The 23,934-nt window shown below is 50.9% G+C and overlaps 1 protein-coding gene across 1 annotated transcript; it reads left to right on the top strand.

Moving 5' to 3' along the window:
- The first annotated feature begins 2,479 nt into the window (after positions 1-2,479).
- LOC143962030 (E3 ubiquitin-protein ligase TRIM11-like) lies at positions 2,480-22,583 on the top strand. The gene is made up of 2 exons (XM_077471372.1): positions 2,480-2,908; positions 19,665-22,583. The coding sequence occupies exon 2, from the start codon at positions 19,748-19,750 to the stop codon at positions 21,314-21,316; it is 1,569 nt and encodes a 522-aa protein (XP_077327498.1). The 5' UTR covers positions 2,480-2,908; positions 19,665-19,747; the 3' UTR covers positions 21,317-22,583.
- Positions 22,584-23,934: the final 1,351 nt, after the last annotated feature.

Here is a 23,934-nt window from a genome sequence, read left to right as displayed (position 1 = left end):
TACTTTTGCCGATTTCAGGTGCGACTTCAATAGACATCGATGCCAAACCGTTCCTTTTGGATGCAATAAACTGTGTCCAGCTTAGGCGTCCCTTGTAGGCAATCAAATTTTCATCCATGCTGACATCCCTTTCTGGCACGTAGGTCCGCTGGAAATTGGTCACAATAATTTGGCATACCTCCCAGATTTTTTTTAATTTGGGCGCAGGATGCGTGGCCTCATCAAATTCTTCATTGTTCGTGAAGTGGAAATACATCATGATGAGGGAAAACCGGTATTCTGACATCACGGTGCCAAAAAACAGAGTGGCCAGTAACTTATTGGTGGTCCAGTACCATCTCCCCAGGTCCTACTTTCTGCTTCTGGAAAACCTGGCATTCAGCGTAGCGGATTGCTGCTCTTGGTAGCAATTTGTCTCTGTGACAATTTTTTCAATTACCTCCTCAGTGAGGAATAATTGCAGGTATGCCAGAGGGTTGTCACGCTCAACATCTACCTTAATCCCAGGTGATCCAGTGAAGGGGAATCTTGGGGGCGCTACCTGGTCCATATCGCAGTCAATAGGGCACCAAGTGCGCACATCTCTGAGGTCAGGTGCAGGATCATCACCGTTGATGCTTGCCAGATCAGTGTCAGTGTCAGACGACCAATCTCCCCACGACTCACTATCACTCAGTTCTGCGAGCAACTCTGTGTCGCTGTCACTGTCACTCAACTGGTACAAAAGCACTTTTATCGTAAAGTGGTATGGATTTTGGGGGGGGACCTCCACGCAATTTTTTGGGGGTTTGGGGTTCCCCTTAATATTCATACCAGACCCAAAGGACCTGGGAATGTACTGGGGCGGGACCCCATGCCATTTCTTTCAATGAGTTTTATCCCGACCCGACAATTCATTACAGCCGCGATCAGTTTTTTAAATGACTTTTTTCCTTTAGAAATGTCATTTTGCTGTGGTATTGTTCTAAATACGGGAAAATGCACCACTTTACAGGCATACTATAGACACCCCCAGGCACGATATTTAAAGAAATATTTCATTTTTATTGTTTCACTTTAAGCATTATTAAAATCACTGCTCCCGAAAAATACATTTTTTAAAAATGTTTGCATTGATACATGTCCCCTGGGGCAGGACCCGGGTCCCCAAACACTTTTTATGACAATAACTTGCATATAAGCCTTTAAAATTAGCACTTTTGATTTTTCATGTTCGTGTCTCATTGACTTTAATGGTGTTCGTCCGAATTTTTTGTCTGTTAGGTTCACACCAGAACATCCGAACAGGCAAAAAATTTGGCTCATCCTTATTTACAAGCTGTTACCATTGTGAAAGCATCTGATCAAGCCAATCTCAGTCTGATTAGATGCTTTTGAGGGCAGAGGAGAGTCTAGTAGACCCCAGTTGAAGGGCAGTAGGATTGTAGTTCCTCGGGTCAGTGCTGTGTAATTTCCTCTCTCTGCTTCCTCTATCACCAATCAGACTAAAACTCCCAAGACATGTGTAAATCTGATTAGTGGCTGGGAGACACTTCCTATTACTGACAACACAGAGAGGGATCTGGGTGGAGTGGGATCTGGGTTGAGGGGCTAGAGGGTAGAGGGGGATCTGGGTGATGATGAGGTAGAGAGGAATCTGGGTGAAGATGGGGTGGAGGGGGATCTAAGTTGAGGGGCTAGAGGGGGATATGGGTGATGATGGGGAGGACAGGGATCTGGGTGAAGGAGGGTGGAGAGGGATCTGGGTGAAGGTGGGGTGGAGGGGGATCTGGGTGATGATGGGGAGGACAGAGATCTGGGTGAAGGAGGATGGAGAGGGATCTGGGTGAAGGCGGGGTGGGGGGGGGGATCTGGGTTGAGGGGCTAGAGGGTAGAGGGGGATCTGGGTGATGATGAGGTAGAGAGGGATCTGGGTGAAGGTGGGGTGGAGGGGGATCTGGGTTGAGGGGCTAGACGGGGATCTGGGTGATGATGGGGAGGACAGGGATCTGGGTGGAGGGGGTAGAGGGGGATTTAGCTGAAGACAGGGTGGAGGTGGATATGGGTGGAGAGGGTAGATGGGGTATCTGGGTGGTGATGAGGTAGAGAGGGATCTGGGTGATGATGGGGAGCACAGGGATCTGGGTGAAGGAGTGTGGAGAGGGATCTGGGTGAAGGTGGGGTGGAGGGGGATCTGAGTGGAGGGGGTAGAGGGGGATTTAGCTGAAGACAGGGTGGGGGTGGATATGGGTGGAGAGGGTAGATGGGGTATCTGGGTGGTGATGAGGTAGAGAGGGATCTGGGTGATGATGGGGAGGACAGGGATCTGGGTGAAGGAGGGTGGAGAGGGATCTGGGTAAAGGTGGGGTGGAGGGGGATCTGAGTGGAGGGGTAGAGGGGGATTTAGCTGAAGACAGGGTGGAAGTGGATATGGGTGGATAGGGTAGATGGGGTATCTGGGTGGTGATGAGGTAGAGAGGGATCTGGGTGGAGCGGGTGTAGAGGGATGTGGGAAATTGCCCAATAATTAAGATGTTTGTAAACTTAAAGTTAGAGAAGTGGCAGATCATTTCACACTGTGTGTCCCGTTGGTGTAATTTCCTGGCACATGATTGGATATTCAAACTGAATACATCTTCACCTTATTTACTAACATGTCCGGAGTGAATAGTCTCTCCCGCTTTAGTGAACGGTGTGTGTGGGTGTTGGTGTGTCTGTGTGATTATTGTGGAGATGTTTTGAAGAATCACCGACCAGCGTGCCAGGACACGGAGCCAAGTCTGAGTACTCCACACAACGGAGGAAACAGAAGGGGAGGGGGGACTGAGGACAGAACTGGGAAATAAAACTAAACTAAATGAAGACATTTCATAGCCAACTTCCGCATCACACAGCGATATATCACCGAGCACAGAGATCGCAGCATCAGGTATGAAGGATGATAATATACTGTGTACCCGATCTTTATCTATCACCAGTTAGGAGGACAACTAATGGGGCTGTTTCTATTGACCCCCAGCCGTGTAAGGAGCATTCTTCCCCTGACTAACAATGTAAGGCATTTTCTTGTCACTGACCACTAGTGATGGCCGAACGGTTCGCCCGGCGGTCGTTTCGCGGCGAATTTCCGACATTCGCGGTCCGCACGTTCGAACGCCTTTTTCCGTCGTTCGCCGCGGCGGACTTACGTGTTTAATGTATACAAGAACTTTAACCTTTGGTGACACGTTTATCATGTGATACAGGACAGCCAATTGAGACATGACAGCACATGGACACTTGTACATTCCCCCTAACCTATAAATACACCCGATCCGGTGGCCATTTTACATTCTTTCTTCTGTTAAGATAGGGACAGGTTCCTGTGTGGAGTAGGGAGAGATAAACCACTAGCTATTTGGTACACAAAAGTTCTTTTCAGGACTGGTATAGGTGTTAGGTGTTGATAGGTTTGCTGTGCTGCTGATTCTTGCAGCAGCCTGAGTGTCTTTTGTTAGTTTAGAGAAAGGGAAAGGACGGTGTATGCTACAGGGACAGCCAGATTAGTCTTTCATCATCATCATCATCATCATCATCATTAGCTGTTACTATCAAGGTCCACAAAAGAGCTGTTCCAGTAACCACTAATCGTTCTCTTTTTTTGCCAATTTGTATAGGGACAGGAAGGAAGCAGTGTTGTCAGGCAGTGAGGGTAATTTTAAAGACTTGCTGTTATTATTAGTTCCACAAAGGTTCTTTTCAGGACTGGTATCAGTGGTACAGTAATAGGCTTGTACATGTATAATATTCTTTCTTCCAAATATAGAAAGGATATTATACTTGACTGCTGCCCTTCTGCTGCAGTCTGCTAAACATTCACAACTCACTTGTTCCACAAAAGTTCTTATAAGGACTGGTAACTTGGTATAGGGTGCTACGGTACATAGGCTTGAGTGCGGTACAGTCTGCTGTTCTGTAAGGACCGCTATCGGTCCACAATAGATATGGTTGACGTGCACCACTGCTGACCGCTGCCCTATACTGCAGCAGTCCTTCAGCGGTATAGGGACTGACGTACAGTCTGCTAATCACTAACACACAACCTGCTTGTTCCACAAAAGTTCTTATAAGGACTGGTAACTTGGTATAGGGTGCTACGGTACATAGGCTTGAGTGCGGTACAGTCTGCTGTTCTGTAAGGACCGCTATCGGTCCACAATAGATAGGGTTGACGTGCACCACTGCTGACCGCTGCCCTATACTGCAGCAGTCCTTCAGCGGTATAGGGACTGACGTACAGTCTGCTAAACACTAATACACAACCTGCTTGGTCCACAAAAGTTCTTATAAGGACTGGTAACTTGGTATAGGGTGCTACGGTACATAGGCTTGAGTGCGATACAGTCTGCTGTTCTGTAAGGACCGCTATCGGTCCACAATAGATAGGGTTGACGTGCACCACTGCTGACCGCTGCCCTATACTGCAGCAGTCCTTCAGCGGTATAGGGACTGACGTACAGTCTGCTAAACACTAATACACAACCTGCTTGGTCCACAAAAGTTCTTATAAGGACTGGTAACTTGGTATAGGGTGCTACGGTACATAGGCTTGAGTGCGATACAGTCTGCTGTTCTGTAAGGACCGCTATCGGTCCACAATAGATAGGGTTGACGTGCACCACTGCTGACCGCTGCCCTATACTGCAGCAGTCCTTCAGCGGTATAGGGACTGACGTACAGTCTGCTAAACACTAATACACAACCTGCTTGGTCCACAAAAGTTCTTATAAGGACTGGTAACTTGGTATAGGGTGCTACGGTACATAGGCTTGAGTGCGGTACAGTCTGCTGTTCTGTAAGGACCGCTATAGGTCCACAATAGATAGGGTTGACGTGCACCACTGCTGACCGCTCACCTATACTGCAGCAGTCCTTCAGCGGTATAGGGACTAAGAGTTTTGTCACAGGGTCATTTAAAAAATGACATGCAGAGGAAGAGGCAGGCCCTTCCGCAGGGGTGGTAGGGGTAGGGCAGGAGCAACAGGCTTGAGCCAAAGTGGGAAGTTGCAGAAGGTGCGTTCAATTACTTTAAAGGATGCACCAGACTTGGTTGAGTGGCTCGCTCAGCCTTACTCTTCTGCACCCTCCTCATCCTCTCGATCTGCACCCTCTTCTTCACTCTCTGCTATGTGCACCCCCAAAGACACTACCACCAACAACACGACCACCACCACCACCACCACATACCTTCCGCTTGAGTCACTGGAATTATTTTCCGATCCATATCAAGAGGACATTTCTGATGCGCAGCCACTCTTGGTATTGGATCAGGAAGAGGAGGTAGCAACAAGCGCTACTCAGCAGTCTGACGCCAGTACCCAGATCAGCCCAAGGAGGAGGTTGGTCCCCGGTGTTGCTGCCTACTCCGAGATCTCTACTTATAGCGGTGGGGAAGGTGACGTTGATGATGACGTGTCTAGTGATGTCACGTGGGTGCCCACAAGAGAGGAAGAGGAGGGGAGTTCAGAGGGAGATATGGACCAGCAGATAGGGAGGAGAAGCAGCAATGACTTACATTGCACAGCAGGGACAAAGCAGACTGCAAATGTATCAGGAGCGAGTCATCGACCATGTACGGTCACATCTGGCGCTCCCAGGACACCGGCACATGGCTCCGCAGTGTGGGCTTTTTTTAACGTGTCCGCTGCTGACAATAGCGTTGCCATCTGCAATCTTTGCAGTCAACGCGTTAGTCGCGGTAAGCCCAATACTCACCTAGGGACGACCGCCTTAAGAAGGCACATGAGCAGCCATCACCGAGCCCAGTGGGAGCAACGGAACACACAAAGCCACACTGCAGGCTCTCACCGTCCAGCCTCGTCTTCTACTTCTCCTTCTCCTCTCTCCTCACAATTGTCCTCCACTCCACCTTCCATCACGCCAAGCTCACATTTTTCTGCAAAAAGGCAGGCTTCCGTGGGCCTAATGTTTGAGCGTAAAAAAATGATGATGCCGGATAACCCTCTTGCCCAACGGTTGGCGGCTGGCTTGTCAGAACTCATAGCCCGCCAACTACTGCCATATAAACTGGTGGACTCGGAGGCCTTTCGCAAATTTGTGGCCATTGGAACACCACAATGGAAGGTCCCAGGAAGGAAGTATTTCTCAGAGAAGGGCATCCCAGAGCTATATGGCCATGTTCAGCGGCAAGTGAATGTATCTCTGGCACACAGTGTCGGTGCCAAGATACATCTGACCACAGACACGTGGTCTAGCAAACACGGGCAGGGAAGGTATATCAGTTTTACTGCCCACTGGGTGAACCTTCTGACGGCCGTCAAGCATGTAACCCGTGGCACCCGTGTAGATTTGGTTTTACCGCCACGGATTGCATGCAGGCCTGACTCTTCTTCTCCTCCTCCTACTCCATCCTCCTCCCTCTCCTCCTCAGCTGCCTCCTCCTTTTCCGCTGCTAGCGTCTCTTCCACTGCACCGCCCAAGCTCCCCAGAACCTATTCCACATGCCAGGTGAGACGTTGCCATGCCGTGCTGCGTCTGTTGTGCCTGGAAGCAAAGAGCCACACTGGCCCGGCACTCCTTTCAGCTTTGCGTTCACAGGCAGATGAGTGGCTAACACCGCTCAATTTGACAGTTGGTAAAGTGGTGTGTGACAACGGTGCCAATCTGCTTAGCGCATTGAAACAGGGCAAAATCACGCACGTGCCGTGCATGGCACACGTCTTAAACTTGGTCGTGCAGCGATTCCTTGTCAAATACCCTGGGGTCCAGGACATCTTGCGGCAGGCAAGGAAAATCTCGGCCCATTTCAGAAGATCTTACACGGCCATGGCTCGCCTTGCTGACATTCAGCGGCGACACCATCTGCCGGTCAGACGTCTTATTTGCGATTGCCCGACGCGATGGAACTCAACCTTCTATATGCTTGATAGGCTGCTCCAGCAGAAACGTGCAGTTAACGTCTACCTGTATGAACTCTGCGAAAGAAACGGTTCTGGGGAGCTGGGTTTTTTTTCACCGCGCCAGTGGCTGCTCATGCGCGACACATGCAGACTTCTGCGGCCATTTGAGGAGATCACCAAACTGGTCAGTCGCAGCCATGGCGCCATCAGTGACATGGTACCTTATGCCTTCTTTCTGGAGCGTGCATTGCGTCGTGTCATTGATCAGGCTGTGGAGGAGCAGGAGCGGGAAGATGAGGAAGTCGCAATGCTGGATGAATTCCCAGGGGGGGCTACTCTATCTGAGACAAGTCAACAACAGGAGTCTGATGAGGAGTCAGAGGAGGATGGTGCCGGGGCGGATGAGCAGGAGCAAGAAGAGCATGCTTTAAACCTTTCTGGGATCCCTGTTGTGCGAGGATGGGGAGAGGAGAATGAAGAGGACGACATTATCCTGGATGATGAGCAGGAGCCAGGCCACCACACCGCTTCCACTTTAGTGCAAATGGGGGCCTTCATGCTCCAGTGTTTTAATAGGGACCCCCGTATAAAAAGCATGAGGGTCAAGGACCAGTACTGGGTGGCAACGTACTTAGACCCCCGGTACAAACACAAAATGGCGGAAATGTTACCGCCGTCGCAGAGGGCTGTCAGAATGCAGCACTTCCAGGCCTTGCTTCGAGAAATGCTGCATTCTGCTTTTGCGTGCACTGGCAGAGGAGCAATTCCCACTCCCAGAGAAGGATTTGCGGGTACCAATCCAACAGCGCCTGCAAGAAGAGGCCGGTTTGAAGATGTGTTGGTGACTTCGGATATGAGGTCATTCTTTCAGCCGACCCATCGACAGGTGTCATCCGGATCCAGCATCAGGGAACGCCTAGACCGTCAGGTGTCCGACTACATTGGGTTAACGGCCGATGTGGACGCTCTGAGGAGTGATGAACCCCTAGACTACTGGGTGGGCAGGCTTGACCTCTGGCCAGAGCTTGCCCAATTTGCAATCGAACTGTTGGCTTGCCCCTCATCCAGTGTCCTGTCCGAAAGGACGTTCAGCGCAGCAGGGGGGATTGTGACCGATAAGCGTACTCGCCTAGCTCACCACAGTGTTAACTACCTCACATTTCTAAAAATGAATGAGGCATGGATCTCGGAGGAATTCAACACATGTGACCAGTAGACCATGTATATGTCTATAAACTATTTTTTTAATCAAGCACACAGACCTTCTTAATTCATTTGGCTCACTTCCTTGACCCAAAAAAGCACACCGTACTATATGCCCCTACCCTCCTCTTTGAAGAGGTTGAGCGGTGTCATATTTCTACTGGGGCTGCTTATGATATCCCTGTGCTGTGCTGACTTCCTCCTGGGGGTTCTTATTATGAAGGGATCACACTATCCCTGTGCTGTGCTGACTTCCTCCTGGGGGTTCTTATTATGAGGGGATCACACCATCCCTGTGCTGTGCTGACTTCCTCCTGGGGCTGCTTACGGTGCTGCTGTCAGTGCTGTATGTCACGGTGCTGCTGTCAGCGCTGTATGTCACGGTGCTGCTGTCAGCGCTGTATGTCACGGTGCTGCTGTCAGCGCTGTATGTCACGGTGCTGCTGTCAGCGCTGTATGTCACGGTGCTGCTGTCAGCGCTGTATGTCACGGTGCTGCTGTCAGCGCTGTATGTCACGGTGCTGCTGTCAGCGCTGTATGTCACGGTGCTGCTGTCAGCGCTGTATGTCACGGTGCTGCTGTCAGCGCTGTATGTCACGGTGCTGCTGTCAGCGCTGTATGTCACGGTGCTGCTGTCAGCGCTGTATGTCACGGTGCTGCTGTCAGCGCTGTATGTCACGGTGCTGCTGTCAGTGCTCTGTATTACGGTGCTGCTGTCAGATGCCTCTATCACGGTGCATGTGTCATTCCGGTATGTCACGCTGCTGGTGATCATCTCCTGCACCCTCTTCTTTGCCTACCCTGGTCCCTGACCTTCCCTCTCCTCCATTGCCTTCATTAGCTCCATAGTCCTGAATTGTTAGAACAATTTCCCAAATAAAATAAAAATGCTTGTAGTTATCGATCCCAAATTCACCTCATACATGTATTATGTCATTGTCCAGATGGTGGGACTACGTTTTACCCCCTAATAATTACCACGTGGCCGCAAATTCGACATGAAGGTTTGCAAAGTTCGCCTCCCATTGAAGTCAATGGGGCCCGCGGCGAACGGTCGGTTTCGCGAACGTTTGGGTCCGTTCGCATTTCGCGTTCGCGAAACGTCCCGTCGGAAGTTCGTCCATCACTACTGACCACCAAAAAAGAGTAAGCAGACCACAGAGGACTCTTTCTGGTAACAACTAAGCCAGTAGTTCTAAGCCAGCAACTTTGGAACAGTCTATCCAAGGGTTAAATAACAGCAGTCACTAGGATCTCTCTCAGGCCTATAGTCACTGTGTCCCTGTGTACATGGATGCCTCTTTCCAATACCAGACAGACTCCGAACCTTGAGCCTCTAAGCCGTATCCTCAGTGGACCTCCTTCATACTAACTTCAGCAGCTTTAGAGATAGCCCCCCCCCCCCCCCGGCTCTCCCTAAGCTGGGACCTCTTTGAAACTCCTGAAGACTTCAGCTAACTTGCCAAGAAGGGCACAAGCTCTTCAGGTTGGGTCTTCTCTTACAGGGCAAGGACCCTACTGTTCCAGGCCCCAGCCTACAAATTCATATTCATACACTCCTCAGTCCTTACTAATTATTCCCCTCCCCCACAGGATAGACTGAGGCTGCACAAATATGCAGGTCCAGGGTCTGCCTCTTCCAAAACACTAAATTCTAGAGCTCACTAGAAATCAGGGGAAAGTAGTTGAGCCTGCAACTAGAAGAACCCAGAACAGCCAAAAGCAATCAAACTCTGCTCCATGGGCTACAGAGGAGCCAAAAACTAGATCTACCTCAAGCCTACTAGCAACCTAACTAGGAGGGTGTTGTATACACTCCCCCCCCACCCACACACACACACACACACACACACACACACACCAAAAATAGGCCCTGACCTCATAGGCCGCCCGTGCGCCCTGCATCTCGGGTCTCCACTGGTAAATAGTGTAAATATAAATTATTTTTTATTTTATTTTTTATTTTATTCCTGTCTGTAATTCACTCTCTCTATTTGTCCTGGTGACCATTCCCTACTCCATAGGGCTATCCATTAAAGATTAGCTTCTGGCCCATTCCAAAAACCATGTTCAGATGAATATTGCTTGTTCAGAGGTTTGGTGAACGGCCAAACTAATTGGGTGTTCGGCTGGGCTGGACCTCCATCTTCAGTGATAAGTGATGTATTTAGAATTGTATGAGGTCCCTTCAAAATTCATACCAGCCCCATGTTGAGGGCATTTGGCCTGGTATGGTTCAGGAGCAGGAGGAGAACCCCTGTTCCCTGCCTCCCCTAGCCAGAAAGGCTGCATGATAGAAAAGGGTCTGGTATAGACTTTGGGAGAACCACACTTTTTGTTTTTTTTGTTACATGAGGTTTCAAAGGATTTTATTATGACTTTTTATTAGTTTCTGAATAATATAGTACAAAATAGTACAAGATAAAACAAAATAAAAGTGAAAAAGGCTCAAAGTGGTTGTAAAAACGTAAGTTTTTTTTCATCTTAATGCATGCTATGTGCTGTAGCTCCACCCAGACTCCCCTTTTTCTTACCTGAGCCCATCCGATTAAGCAATGTGCACCAGCCGCTAGACATGTGCGATTCATTTCGTACGAATCTCAAATTCGTACGAATTTCCCTAAATTCATACGTTCGGGAGGATCCGAAATACGAATTGCCAATGCGTCCGAATTTTGTACGAAATACGAACTTTTGTTTTACGAATCCCCAGGAGGAAGTCAGCACAGCACAGGGATGGTGGGAGACCCTCATCTAACGAAAATTCGTATTTCGGATAGGAAATTCTTCAACGGAATTTTGTATTTCGGATAAAAACCAAACTTCCATCAGCATCGACTGTCATATTGAGGTATATTTTTGCCTTTAAATTCATCATAACGAACGTTCGTACAAGTTAACGAACCTAAACGACAATTCATATTTCCTACGAATTGAAATTTAATTTCGGACACGAAATACCAAGTACAAATTCATTTTAATACGAACCGTAACGGAACAGAACGAAACAAATTTATTGACGGCGCCCATGTCTACCAGCCGCTGTCTCTCTCCTCATTGGACAGACTGATAGCAGCAGGAGCCATAGGCTGCTATCAATCAAATCCTGTGATACGGGAGCAGGGGGACGGGAGTGAGCCCACATGGGTGCCCCCAGGACAAAGTGTGGGGGGCTGTCTTAGAAAGCCAGTACAGGAAGTTTATGTAATGAATAGATATTCCTGCACTACCATGTAGCCTGAGAGCACTAGGGGGTAGAGAGCATTGGGGGGCCGGAGAGTGCTAGGGGGAGTTGGAGAGCACAGGGGAGAGTGGAGAGCACTGGGGGAGCCTGAGAGCACTGGGAGGGGGATCGGAGAGCACTGGGGGTAGCCTGAGAGCAAGGGGGTCCTGAGAGCACTGGGGGGCTGAAGAGCACAGGGAGGGAGTGTAGATTACTGCATGGAGCTTGAGAGCACTGGGGGGGGGGGGCTGGAGAGCACAGGGGGGAGCAGAGAGCCTAGAGGGGGCCTAACAACACTGGGGGGCTTGAGAGCATAGGGGGAGCGGAGAGCACAATGAGGGGCGGAGAGCACGGGGGGCAGAGAGCACTGGAGGAAGCCTAAGAGCACTGGGAGGCTGGAGAGCACAGGGGGAGCGGAGAGCACTGGGAGGCTGGAGAGCACAGGGGAGCGGAGAGCACAGGGGGAGCGGAGAGCACTGGGAGGCTGGAGAGCACAGGGGGAACGGAGAGCACAGGGGGAACAGAGAGCACAGGGGGAACGGAGAGCACAGGGGGAACAGAGAGCACAAGGGGAACGGAGAGCACAGGGGGAGCGGAGAGCACAGGGGGAGCGGAGAGCACAGGGGGGGAGCCAAAAGCACTGGAGGGAGCAGTATCAATAAAATAAACTGATGCAGACACTGAATGTGGATCAAACCGTATCCACTACAAATGGTATTAAATTAAGAGGGTGGTGTTGCGCTGTTCTACAGAATAGTAAGATAGGATAAAAAATGATGAAAATTAGGGAGATACGTTACGATAATCCGCAGTTCTGGTAGTGAGCCAGTAGTTGCAGAATGCAACAGATATAGTACTTCAGTATAGGAAAACAAGGAATGTAGTAAAATTAGAGTATAGATTAAAGTCTAATACAACCCTGTGCACAAAGATGTTTCAGTATCTTCACCCTACTATTAAAGTGCTACGTGACATCAGAAAAAACATATCACAAAAAATGCAAAATATCATGTGTGCAAATAATACAAATGTAAGCAGTAATATATAAAAGTTTGTGCAAAAGTCCGTAATAAAGTGCAAAGTGAATAATATCAAAAAAATACAATAATATGTATATAATACAATAGGGGGGGTGTATAGATAGTGATATCATGCAAAAATGAACAAAAATCATACGTTCTATGAACCTAACCTGTGCAAATTAATGCAAGCAACAGTGTAGCAGCTAATATATAAATTAATATCACAAAAATAAATTAAATTTGTGAAAATCCAACAAAAAATATATAAAAATAAAATAAAAATTATAGTCTTTTTATCCCAAAAAATGTCTTCTATGCATAAAACGGCATATAAATATATTAACGTTCAACCATGCATTTAGTGCAAATCTTCCAAAGTGCAAGTGCTTCGCTCTGCAAATATTTTAAATGTGCAACAATTCCAAAAAAGGTGAAAACATCCAGGTATCTCTCCACTTTGTGCAAACACACACTGATAGGTAGTGGCCCCTTACCTTGCGGTAAAGAGGTAACCACATATACACAAAACACTGGACGCATTAGGTTCTTCTCCCCATATCCCTGGATAGTTATCCCAATGGGTCCTTATTTCTCTTTTACGTCTTTGTCTCTCAGTGGGAGCAAGAGTAAATCAAAAGAGGGGGAGTACCATAGTGTAGTAATTTTAATCAATCGGCATGTTTATTACAATATTATACAGGGTACTTGCATAAACAAATGAAATAATAACACTTATCTCCTACGAGCAGCGGGCTCGTGCTGTCTACGTCAATATGAAGTGCCTATCCTGTCCCTACGCGTGACGTCACGACCACGTGACTTCATCAGTGTATAGGAAGTTTACCCAGCAAGGGGTTTGTGACAAAGAGTCATAAATGGGAATTAATTTCCTAACAGGATGTTCTCACATACAGTAGGCCTCCTGATGTGATGTATGGGGGTAGAGGAGCACCAGATAAGACCTCCTGGGGAGGTTACAACAACTTCAAAGGCCAGCTTTTACTGAAAGATGACCCGGGTCATCTGATTAGGAAGTATACTCTTCCCTTGTCAATCTTCCAGGAAGCATGCTGTATTCTCCACTGGGGGCACCATTAGTCCATGAATCACTGCTTTTGACCCGGGTCATCTTTCAGTAACAGCTGGCCTTTGATGTTGGCGTAACCTCCCCAGGAGGTCTTATCTGTTGCTCTTCTACCCCCATACATCACTTTAGGAGGCCTATGCAAGAACATCCTGTTAGAAAATGAATTCCCATTTACAACTCCTTGTTACGAACACCCTGCTGGGTAAACTTCCTGTACTGGCATTCCAAGATGGCAATTCCCAACATAGGCCAAACGGCTGTATCAACCATGCAGTAAAACTGAAATATATGATATTAAACCATATTGCCTTCCAACAGCATGCTTTATAGATTGTTTTAAATGGGCACTTGCCCAGTGGGCCAGGCTGCCGGGCGGCATTTCCTGGTGGGACCCAAGGCAGCTGGGCTGCTTCTTAAACGCACGCCGCTCACTTGCCGTCTCTGTGGCTGGCCACCCGACCAGCCACCAGTTTAGTTCAGCCGATGGGTTGGGGGGGGTGGAAACAACAGGTCAGGTGTCCTGTGACAGTGAAGAGGGAGAGGATCTTGAGGAGACACTGGACCAGAGGGAAAGTAAGCTCACTGTGTGCCTGGATAGGAGGAGTGAGGGGGCGGCTTTATAGAAGTGTAGAATAACCAATCTCTCCATCTTCCTCCTGCAGCCTCTTAAAACCTGCTTCTCCTCCTCTCCCACCCGCAAGCATTCAGAGGCTGCAGGAGGAAGATGGAGAGACTGATTATTCTATATGCAGCTTCTAGCTTCTTTCTGCTGCCCCCCCAGTGCTCTCTGTCCCCCAGTACTCTCTCCCCTTTGCTCTCAGGCTCCCCCCAGTGCTCTCTGCCCCCCGTGTACTCTCCATCTCCCCCAGTGCTCCCCGCTCCCCCCTGTGATCTCCAGGCCCCCACTGCTCTTCGCTTTCCACTGTGCTCTCCTGACCCCCCAGTGCTTTTCAGCCCCCCAGTTCTCTCCATTTCCCATGCTCTCAGGCTGCCCCACAGTGCTTTGCGCTCTTCCTTGTGCTTTCAGGCTCCCCCCAGTGCTCTCGGCTCCCCCTGTGCTCTCCGTGCCTCCATGCTCTCCAGCCTCCCAGTGCTCTCCAGCCCCCCTAGTTATCTCTGTCCCCCATGCTCTCAGACTCCCCCCAGCGCTCTCTCCGCCCCAGTGCTCTCAGGCTCCCCCCAGTGCTCTCCAGTCCCCCCCCCAGTGCTCTCCAGATTCCCAGTGCTCTCCAACCCCCCAGTGCTCTCATGCTCCCTCCAGTGCTCTTGGCTCCCCCCTGTGCTCTCCGCTCCCCCTATGTCCTCCAGCCCCCCAGTGCTCTTAGGCCCCCTCTTGACTCTCTGCTCCCCTCAGTGCTCTCAAGCTCCATCCAGTGCTCTAAACTTTCCCCTGTGCTCCTCAGCCCCCCAGTGCTCTCAGACCCCCCCTTTCTCTCAGGCTACCTCCAGTGCTCTCCAACCCCCCCCCCCCCCAGTGCTCTCAGGCTACCCCAGTGCTCTCCGCTTTCCACTGTGCTCTCCAGGCCCTCTAGTTCTCATCAGCCCCCCAGTGCTCTCCACTTCCCATGCTCTCAGGCTGCCCCACAGTGCTTTCCGCTCTCCCTTGTGCTCTCCATGCCCCCATGCTTTCCAGTCCCCCCCCCCCAGTGCTCTCCAGCTTCCCAGTGCTCTCCAGCCCCCCAGTGCTCTCATGCTCCCTCCAGTGCTCTTGGCTCCCCCTTGTGCTCTCCACTCCTCCTGTGCTCTCCAGCCTGCCAGTGCTATTAGGCTTCCTCCAGTGCTCTCTGCCCCCCCCTGCTCTCCACCCCTCATTGTGCTCTCCGCTCCCCCCTATGCTCTCCAACCCCCCCAGTGCTCTTAAGCCCCCTCTAGGCTCTCTGCCCCCCCTGTGCTCTCCAGCCCCCCCCCCCCGTGCTCTCAAGCTCCATCCAGTGCTTTACACTCCCCCTGTGCTCTTCAGCCCCCAATGATCTCTGTCCTCCCATGCTCTCAGGCTCCCCCCAGTGCTCTCCAGCTCCCCCCCCAGTGCTCTCCAGCTTCTCAGTACTCTCCAGCCCCCCAGTGCTCTCATGCTCCCTCCAGTGCTCTTGGCTCCCCCCTGTGCTCTCCGCTCCCCCTGTGCTCTCCAGCCTCCCAGTGCTCTTAGGCTTCCTCCAGCGCTCTCTGCCCCCCGTGCTCTCCACCCCTGATTGTGCTCTCCGCTCCCCCCTATGTCCTCCAGCCCCCCAGTGCTCTTAGGCCCCCTCTAGGCTCTCTGCTCCCCCCAGTGCTCTCAAGCTCCATCCAGTGCTCTAAACTCTCCCCTGTGCTCGTCAGCCCCCAAGTGCTCTCAGACCCCCCCCTTTCTCTCAGGCTACCTCCAGTGCTCTCCAACCCCCCCCCCCCCCAGTGCTCTCAGGCTACCCCAGTGCTCTCCGCTTTCCACTGTGCTCTCCTGACCCTCTAGTTCTCTTCAGCCCTCCAGTGCTCTCCACTTCCCATGCTCTCAGGCTGCCCCACGGTGCTTTCCGCTCTCCCTTGTGCTCTCCATGCCCCCATGCTTTCCAGTCCCCCCCCAGTGCTCTCCAGCTTCCCAGTGCTCTCCAGCCCCCCAGTGCTCTCATGCTCCCTCCAGTGCTCTTGGCTCCCCCTTGTGCTCTCCACTCCTCATGTGCTCTCCAGCCTTCCAGTGCTATTAGGCTTCCTCCAGTGCTCTCTGCCCCCCCCTGCTCTCCACCCCTCATTGTGCTCTCCGCTCCCCCCTATGCTCTCCAACCCCCCCCCGTGCTCTTAGGCCCCCTCTAGGCTCTCTGCCCCCCCTGTGCTCTCCAGCCCCCCCCCCCCCCCCAGTGCTCTCAAGCTCCATCCAGTGCTCTACACTCCCCCTGTGCTCTTCAGCCCCCAATGATCTCTGTCCTCCCATGCTCTCAGGCTCCCCCCAGTGCTCTCCAGCTCCCCCCTCAGTGCTCTCCAGCTTCTCAGTACTCTCCAGCCCCCCAGTGCTCTCATGCTCCCTCCAGTGCTTTTGGCTCCCCCCTGTGCTCTCCGCTCCCCTTGTGCTCTCCACTCCTCCTGTGCTTTCCAGCCTTCCAGTGCTATTAGGCTTCCTCCAGTGCTCTCTGCCCCCCCCTGCTCTCCACCCCTCATTGTGCTCTCTGCTCCCCCCTATGCTCTCCAACCCCCCCAGTGCTCTTAGGCCCCCTCTAGGCTCTCTGCCCCCCCTGTGCTCTCCAGCCCCCCCCCCAGTGCTCTCAAGCTCCATCCAGTGCTCTACACTCCCCCTGTGCTCTTCAACCCCCAATGATCTCTTTCCTCCCATGCTCTCAGGCTCCCCCCAGTGCTCTCCAGCTCCCCCAAGGCTCTCCAGCTTCTCAGTACTCTTCAGTCCCCCAGTGCTCTCATGCTCCCTCCAGTGCTCTTGGCTCCCCCCTATGCTCTCCGCTCCCCTTGTGCTCTCCACTCCTTCTGTGCTCTCCAGCCTTCCAGTGCTATTAGGCTTCCTCCAGTTCTCTCTGCCCCCCTGCTCTCCACCCCTCATTGTGCTCTCCGCTCCCCCTATGCTCTCCAACCCCCCCAGTGCTCTTAGGCCCCCTCTAGGCTCTCTGTCCCCCCTGTGCTCTCCAGCCCCCCCAGTGCTCTCAAGCTCCATCCAGTGCTCTACACTCCCCCTGTGCTCTTCAGCCCCCAATAATCTCTGTCCCCCCATGCTCTCAGGCTCCCCCCAGTGCTCTCCAGCTCCCCACTCAGTACTCTCCAGCTTCTCAGTACTCTCCAGCCCCCAGTGCTCTCATGCTCACTCCAGTGCTTTTGGCTCCCCCCTGTGCTCTCCGCTCCCCTTGTGCTCTCCAGCCTCCCAGTGCTCTTAGGCTTCCTCCAGTGCTCTCCGCCCCTCATTGTGCTCTCCACTCCCCCTATGCTCTCAAGCCCCCCAGTGCTCTTAGGCCCCCTCTAGGCTCTCTGCTCCCCCTTGTGCTCTCCAGCCCCCCCAGTGCTCTCTAGCTCCATCCAGTGCTCTACACTCCCTCCCTGTGATCTTCAGCCCCCCAGTGCTCTCAGTCTACCCCCAGTGCTATCCAACCCCCCTCCCAGTGCTCTCAGGCTCCCCCAGTGCTCTCCGCTCTCCCCTGTGCTCTCCAACTCTCCCTAGCACTCTCCACCCCCCAATGCTCTCTACCCCCTCTCCTGACCCTCTAGTTCTCTTCAGCCCTCCAGTGCTCTCCACTTCCCATGCTCTCAGGCTGCCCCACGGTGCTTTCCGCTCTCCCTTGTGCTCTCCATGCCCCCATGCTTTCCAGTCCCCCCCCAGTGCTCTCCAGCTTCCCAGTGCTCTCCAGCCCCCCAGTGCTCTCATGCTCCCTCCAGTGCTCTTGGCTCCCCCTTGTGCTCTCCACTCCTCATGTGCTCTCCAGCCTTCCAGTGCTATTAGGCTTCCTCCAGTGCTCTCTGCCCCCCCCTGCTCTCCACCCCTCATTGTGCTCTCCGCTCCCCCCTATGCTCTCCAACCCCCCCCCCCGTGCTCTTAGGCCCCCTCTAGGCTCTCTGCCCCCCCTGTGCTCTCCAGCCCCCCCCCCAGTGCTCTCAAGCTCCATCCAGTGCTCTACACTCCCCCTGTGCTCTTCAGCCCCCAATGATCTCTGTCCTCCCATGCTCTCAGGCTCCCCCCAGTGCTCTCCAGCTCCCCCCTCAGTGCTCTCCAGCTTCTCAGTACTCTCCAGCCCCCCAGTGCTCTCATGCTCCCTCCAGTGCTTTTGGCTCCCCCCTGTGCTCTCCGCTCCCCTTGTGCTCTCCACTCCTCCTGTGCTTTCCAGCCTTCCAGTGCTATTAGGCTTCCTCCAGTTCTCTCTGCCCCCCTGCTCTCCACCCCTCATTGTGCTCTCCGCTCCCCCTATGCTCTCCAACCCCCCCAGTGCTCTTAGGCCCCCTCTAGGCTCTCTGTCCCCCCTGTGCTCTCCAGCCCCCCCAGTGCTCTCAAGCTCCATCCAGTGCTCTACACTCCCCCTGTGCTCTTCAGCCCCCAATAATCTCTGTCCCCCCATGCTCTCAGGCTCCCCCCAGTGCTCTCCAGCTCCCCACTCAGTACTCTCCAGCTTCTCAGTACTCTCCAGCCCCCAGTGCTCTCATGCTCACTCCAGTGCTTTTGGCTCCCCCCTGTGCTCTCCGCTCCCCTTGTGCTCTCCAGCCTCCCAGTGCTCTTAGGCTTCCTCCAGTGCTCTCCGCCCCTCATTGTGCTCTCCACTCCCCCTATGCTCTCAAGCCCCCCAGTGCTCTTAGGCCCCCTCTAGGCTCTCTGCTCCCCCTTGTGCTCTCCAGCCCCCCCAGTGCTCTCTAGCTCCATCCAGTGCTCTACACTCCCTCCCTGTGATCTTCAGCCCCCCAGTGCTCTCAGTCTACCCCCAGTGCTATCCAACCCCCCTCCCAGTGCTCTCAGGCTCCCCCAGTGCTCTCCGCTCTCCCCTGTGCTCTCCAACTCTCCCTAGCACTCTCCACCCCCCAATGCTCTCTACCCCCTAGTGCTCTCAGGCTCCCCCCAGTGCTCTCCAGCCTCCTCTAGTGCTCTCTGGCCCCCCTATGCTTTCCAGCTCCCCCAGTGCTCTCCAGCCCCCTCTGTGCTCTCCACCTCCCCCTGTTCTCTTTGCCCCCCCCATGCTCTCTGGCTCCCACATTCTCTCTCCCCCCTGTGCTCTTTCCTGACCCCCCTCACCTCCATTAGGATGAAGAGTGGGGAAGGGGCCGGTAAGTCATGGGCTGCCCAGTCTAAAATGCCCGGGGCCTATTTTTTGTCTCAGTCCAGGCCTGAGTGGGACATACACTGTATAGGCATAAGTTGATTTGTTGGCAAACTTAACTGGGAGTCACTCACTTCCCTTCCTCCCATATGACAGCAGTTTTGGTGATTGGCCTTTCGCTGTCATATGGAAGTGGGGAGAGCCCTTAGTCCTATGTAAGCTCTGACTGTATTTATTTGAAGCTTACGCAATGTTTCCCTTCTTAGTTTCCAGCAACTATGCAGAATGATAGAGGAGTAAAAGGTAAGGTACACATGTGATACTGGGGAGGGTGGAAGTTAGGTTTACCTGTTGATTTGATCTAAATGTCCCAGGACAGGTTCACTTTAAATGGATCAATTAGCTGCATAGTACAGCGATGAGTCAGTACAACATGGAGCACAAAAATGTGATCAGCTGGAACTTCATAGTAGAACATTATCATGTTTATGTTACTTATGTCCTGTAAAAACAGCCAATCATGAATTAATCTTTTTGTAATTTCAGCAATGTAAAAGGTCCATGAAACTACTTAGAGATAATCTCAGAGAATTATCAGAGACTTTCACTTTCCTCTTCTGCTGTCAGCGATGGCGTCTGGTGATCTGAGAGCTGAGTTGGAATGTTCCGTCTGTCTGAACATTTATACAGATCCTGTAAACCTGAGATGTGGTCACAACTTCTGCCGGGTCTGTATTGATGGTGTGCTGGATACACAGGAGGGGTCTGCAGGATATTCCTGTCCTGAATGCAGAGAGAAGTTTCCGGATCGGCCTGCACTGCACAGGAATAGGAAACTACGGAACATAGCAGAGACTTTCCTGTCTACTCTGTCAGATCAGAAGTCCAAAGTCATCTGTAGTTACTGTGTGGACTCTCCTGTACCTGCTGTCAGGTCCTGTCTACACTGTGAGGCTTATTTATGTGATAAACATCTGAGAGTCCACAACCAGGCACCAGATCATGTGATATCTGACCTCGCCACTTCTCTAAAGATCAGGAAATGCTCCACTCATAACGAACTTATTAAATTATACTGCACTAAGGATGGCAGCTGTATCTGTGTGACCTGCAGTTTGGCTGGAGAACATCGAGGACACCAGGTGGAAATATTGGATGAGGCTGCTGAGAAGAAGAAGGAGTCACTGAGGAATGTTCTGCAGTGTCTTCTGACAAAGAGAGAGGAGACGGAGGAAAGAGTCCAGAGTCTGCAGGAACACCGGAGGAAAGTAGAAGAAGAAGCCTCTGGTGACACCGAGAGAGTCACTGCCCTGTTTAGAGACCTCAGGAGACGTCTGGAAGACCTGGAGAAGAGAGTCCTGAGGGACATCTCTGGGAGGGCAGAGCGGATCTCCATCTCCATCCGGGATCTGGAAATAAAGAAGGAGGAGCTGTCCAGGAAGTTGCGTCACATTGAGGAGCTGTGTAACGTGACGGATCCACTGACTGTCTTACAGGAATCAGACACAGGTGACTTGTGTGATACTGAGGATGGAGATAATGAGGACAGAGAGAGACACGAGAAACTCCTCCATGATGGAGGGGGTCTGGATGTGGCGGGGGTCTTACACACAGGTTTATCTGATATAATAACAGAGGTAAATGTATACTTCTATATACAGGGAGCTGCAGACATATTACTGGATGTAAACACAGCTAGTAATGATCTACAGATATCAGATGACAGGAAAACTGCATCCAGGTCAGATATAACACATCAGCGACCAGACACACCAGAGAGGTTTGTAAATTATCCTCAGGTGATAAGCAGTCAAAGTTTCTCCTCAGGGAGACATTACTGGGATGTGGATGTTGGGGGATCAGATTTCTGGAGAGTCGGGATGTGTTTCCCCCGTATAGACAGAAAAGATTTACAGGCAGGAGTAGGAAGGAATAACAAGTCCTTGGGTTTGATCAGGTCTGGCAATCAGTATTTTGTGAGATATGATAATAAAGAGATCCTCTTACCCACCAATCTCTCCAGTAACAGAGTCAGGATATATCTGGATTATGAGGCCGGGCGGATCTCCTTTTATGATCTGTGTGACCCGATCCGACACCTCCACACCTTCACTGCCACTGCCACCTTGACTGAGCCCCTTCATGCTGTGTTATGTGTAGTGAGAGGTTTTATAAAGATATGTGAAGGAAAATCCTGAGATATGAGAACTCCACCCAGAAACTGATGACATCACAGGGAGGGAGTGTGGGATTGGTTCATTGTAGAGCCAATGCTTGGAACTAGTGGCTACTTGAAATATCACAAATGTAGTTTATTATCGGAGCACAATCATAACTGCAGAGCTTCTTTGATTTCCGGCTTTAGAGATGTGTCCCTGGAAATGTTGCTGGTGTTGGAAAAAAAGTCAATACATACACTTTAATGTTACAGGTTTATCAGAGAGATATTATTATTATTATTATTATTATTATACAGGATTTATATAGCGCCAACAGTTTACGCAGCGCTTTACAATAGTTATCCTTATACACACGACCGGACTTTTTGACAGCAAAGGTCCGACGGAACGAGTCCGTTGGACAATTCGATCATGTGTGGGCTCCATCGGACCTTTGCTTGCCAAAAATCCGGCGGACTTTAGAAATAGAACATGTTTTAAATTTTTCCACCGGAACTCTGCCGGACCAAGAAATCAGTTTTTGTGTATGCTAGTCCGACGGACAAAAACCGACGCTAGGGCAGCTATTGGCTACTGGCTATGAACTTCCTTACTCTAGTCCAGTCGTACGTCATCACGTTCGAATCCATCGGACTTTGGTGTGATTGTGTGTGGCCAAGTCCATTCATTCGGAAAGTCCATCGGAACTCTGCCGAAAGTCCGTCGGAAAGAACGTCGGAGCTAGTCCCTCGAAAAGTCCGGTCATGTGTACGCGGCATTATAGATATTTAATTCAAGTGTAGCGGTACCCCCATGGGGGCTGCTGGGTTGTTCTATTTCCCACTGGCTATCCCTTGCACTCTGGACTACCCTTCCCTCTGACACCTCGGGTTCCATACTCAAAGTAAAGATCACACTCTATTGTAATTAAAGAATATTATAAGTTTACTGGAAAAGATTTTGTTGCTCAGAGAAACTACCTCTCAGATTTAGTAATACAACAAATAATTACAGTGAAGGTATTGTCAAAGGTTGATATAAACACACTCTAAACAACTGACATATGCAGATGCATCTCCAAGTGGGACTAATGCTCAGGATGATAAGATATTGACTCTGGGCACCTTCCTACTTCCAGACACAACACAGAACTCTCCCTGAGGTATAATGCAGTCCTTTGCATGTAACTGTGACACCAAGTCCCCCAGTGAAGATATAGTCTCTGGTCTTCTTTCTTCTGCTAGCTATTGTACTGCAGTGTTTGTAATCCAAAGGTTTGATAGGTAATAAAGTGGCATAAAGTGAATGGTGACAGCAATTCTTCTAGTTATGTAATACACATGTAACTGTCTCAAGTGAAAGCACACTCAAGCCATCAGTCAGTAACTAGTGGAATATAAGCTTTGAGGCCTGGTTGGACTCAGTCCACTTAAATGAGACCCTTGCTGTGGAACTGCAGGTCTCAGAAACACTGCACAGTTAGTCTAAATGTGTAAAGTGCTGTATATAACTTCTGGGCAACAGCCCTCTCACGACACCAGGCCTGGATAACTTGATGCCTCCACTCTGGTGGTCTCCGTCCTGCTGCCAGCCAGCTCCATCACGCTGCACTGATCCGCAAGATGACTGGGACCCTCGTTTGGCTCCGTCAGGCATTCTGGATCTCAGACCCAATCACACAGCTTCTCCAGCACACTGTGGTAAGGCACTCTCAGTGGTTGCTGTTCCGCTCTGCACAATGCAGGTAACGCTCTCTAGAACACTCCCTCACAGATCCCTGTAGGCAGGCCACGCATTCAAAAGAGCCAGATAATGGCTGCACCGGGCTTTTTATAACCTACCCAACATGCAGTTTAGCCACTCAGGGTTCATGGGTAGATGAGTGGGCATTGTGGGTAAGTGAGTCCTTTCACAAAGTAAACAATTAAGTCACTTCCTGCTTAGCTGTTATTTGCAAGTTAAACAAGTCTTCTTCTATTACATACCAGTAGAGGGAGCCAAATACCAATCCAACAACATGGTTTTGCTCCATAACATTGCCTGGCAAAGAATCACAGCGCTACACAAGCAAAGCCTTTTACAGTATTAATGAGATATAGCAAACATGATTATAGCATGCTTCCTTGTCTACATACAGTTGTAGCCCTGGCTGGCAGTCCCTTTAAAGCAAAGGCCCACTGCTCAGAGCATTATCACCAGCACACCGTGAGATCTCTTTCCTTTTGATTGACATGCCAAGCGGGAGGCCAAGAATCTGTGAGTGCCTGCGTTATGATTTTGAGTCTGATAAATACCAGACTGAGTGAGAAGGAGGCAGACACGTTGCACACATTGTCAACCCCATTCCTCCAACATTCACAAGTCTGCGACAAACCATCAGATTCAAATCTTGTATTCAAGGTCCAGACAGAGGTCTGACATGTCCCATGTAATATTGCCTCACTAAAACAGCCAGCTCCAGCAGATCAGAGTTGAATAAACATTGCTTAGGGGTATGTAAACTTCAAACGTCTTCTAATTGGGCACTGTCATAAAATTGGCATCTCATAACACCTCTAGCAAAGCATTACACCTCTTGGGAAATTTAACATTAATAAATCACCAGGACCAGATGGTTTGCACCCGAGGGTACTTAAGAAACTCAGTCAGGTAATTGC

This window comes from Lithobates pipiens, unplaced genomic scaffold (assembly GCF_037356315.1).
Source record: "Lithobates pipiens isolate NorthernLeopardFrog02 unplaced genomic scaffold, aLitPip1_a1.2 Scaffold_8, whole genome shotgun sequence".
NCBI classification, from domain to species: Eukaryota; Metazoa; Chordata; class Amphibia; order Anura; family Ranidae; genus Lithobates; species Lithobates pipiens.
The sequence above is the reverse complement of the archived record's forward strand: the minus strand, read 5'-3'. Positions and strand labels throughout refer to the sequence as shown.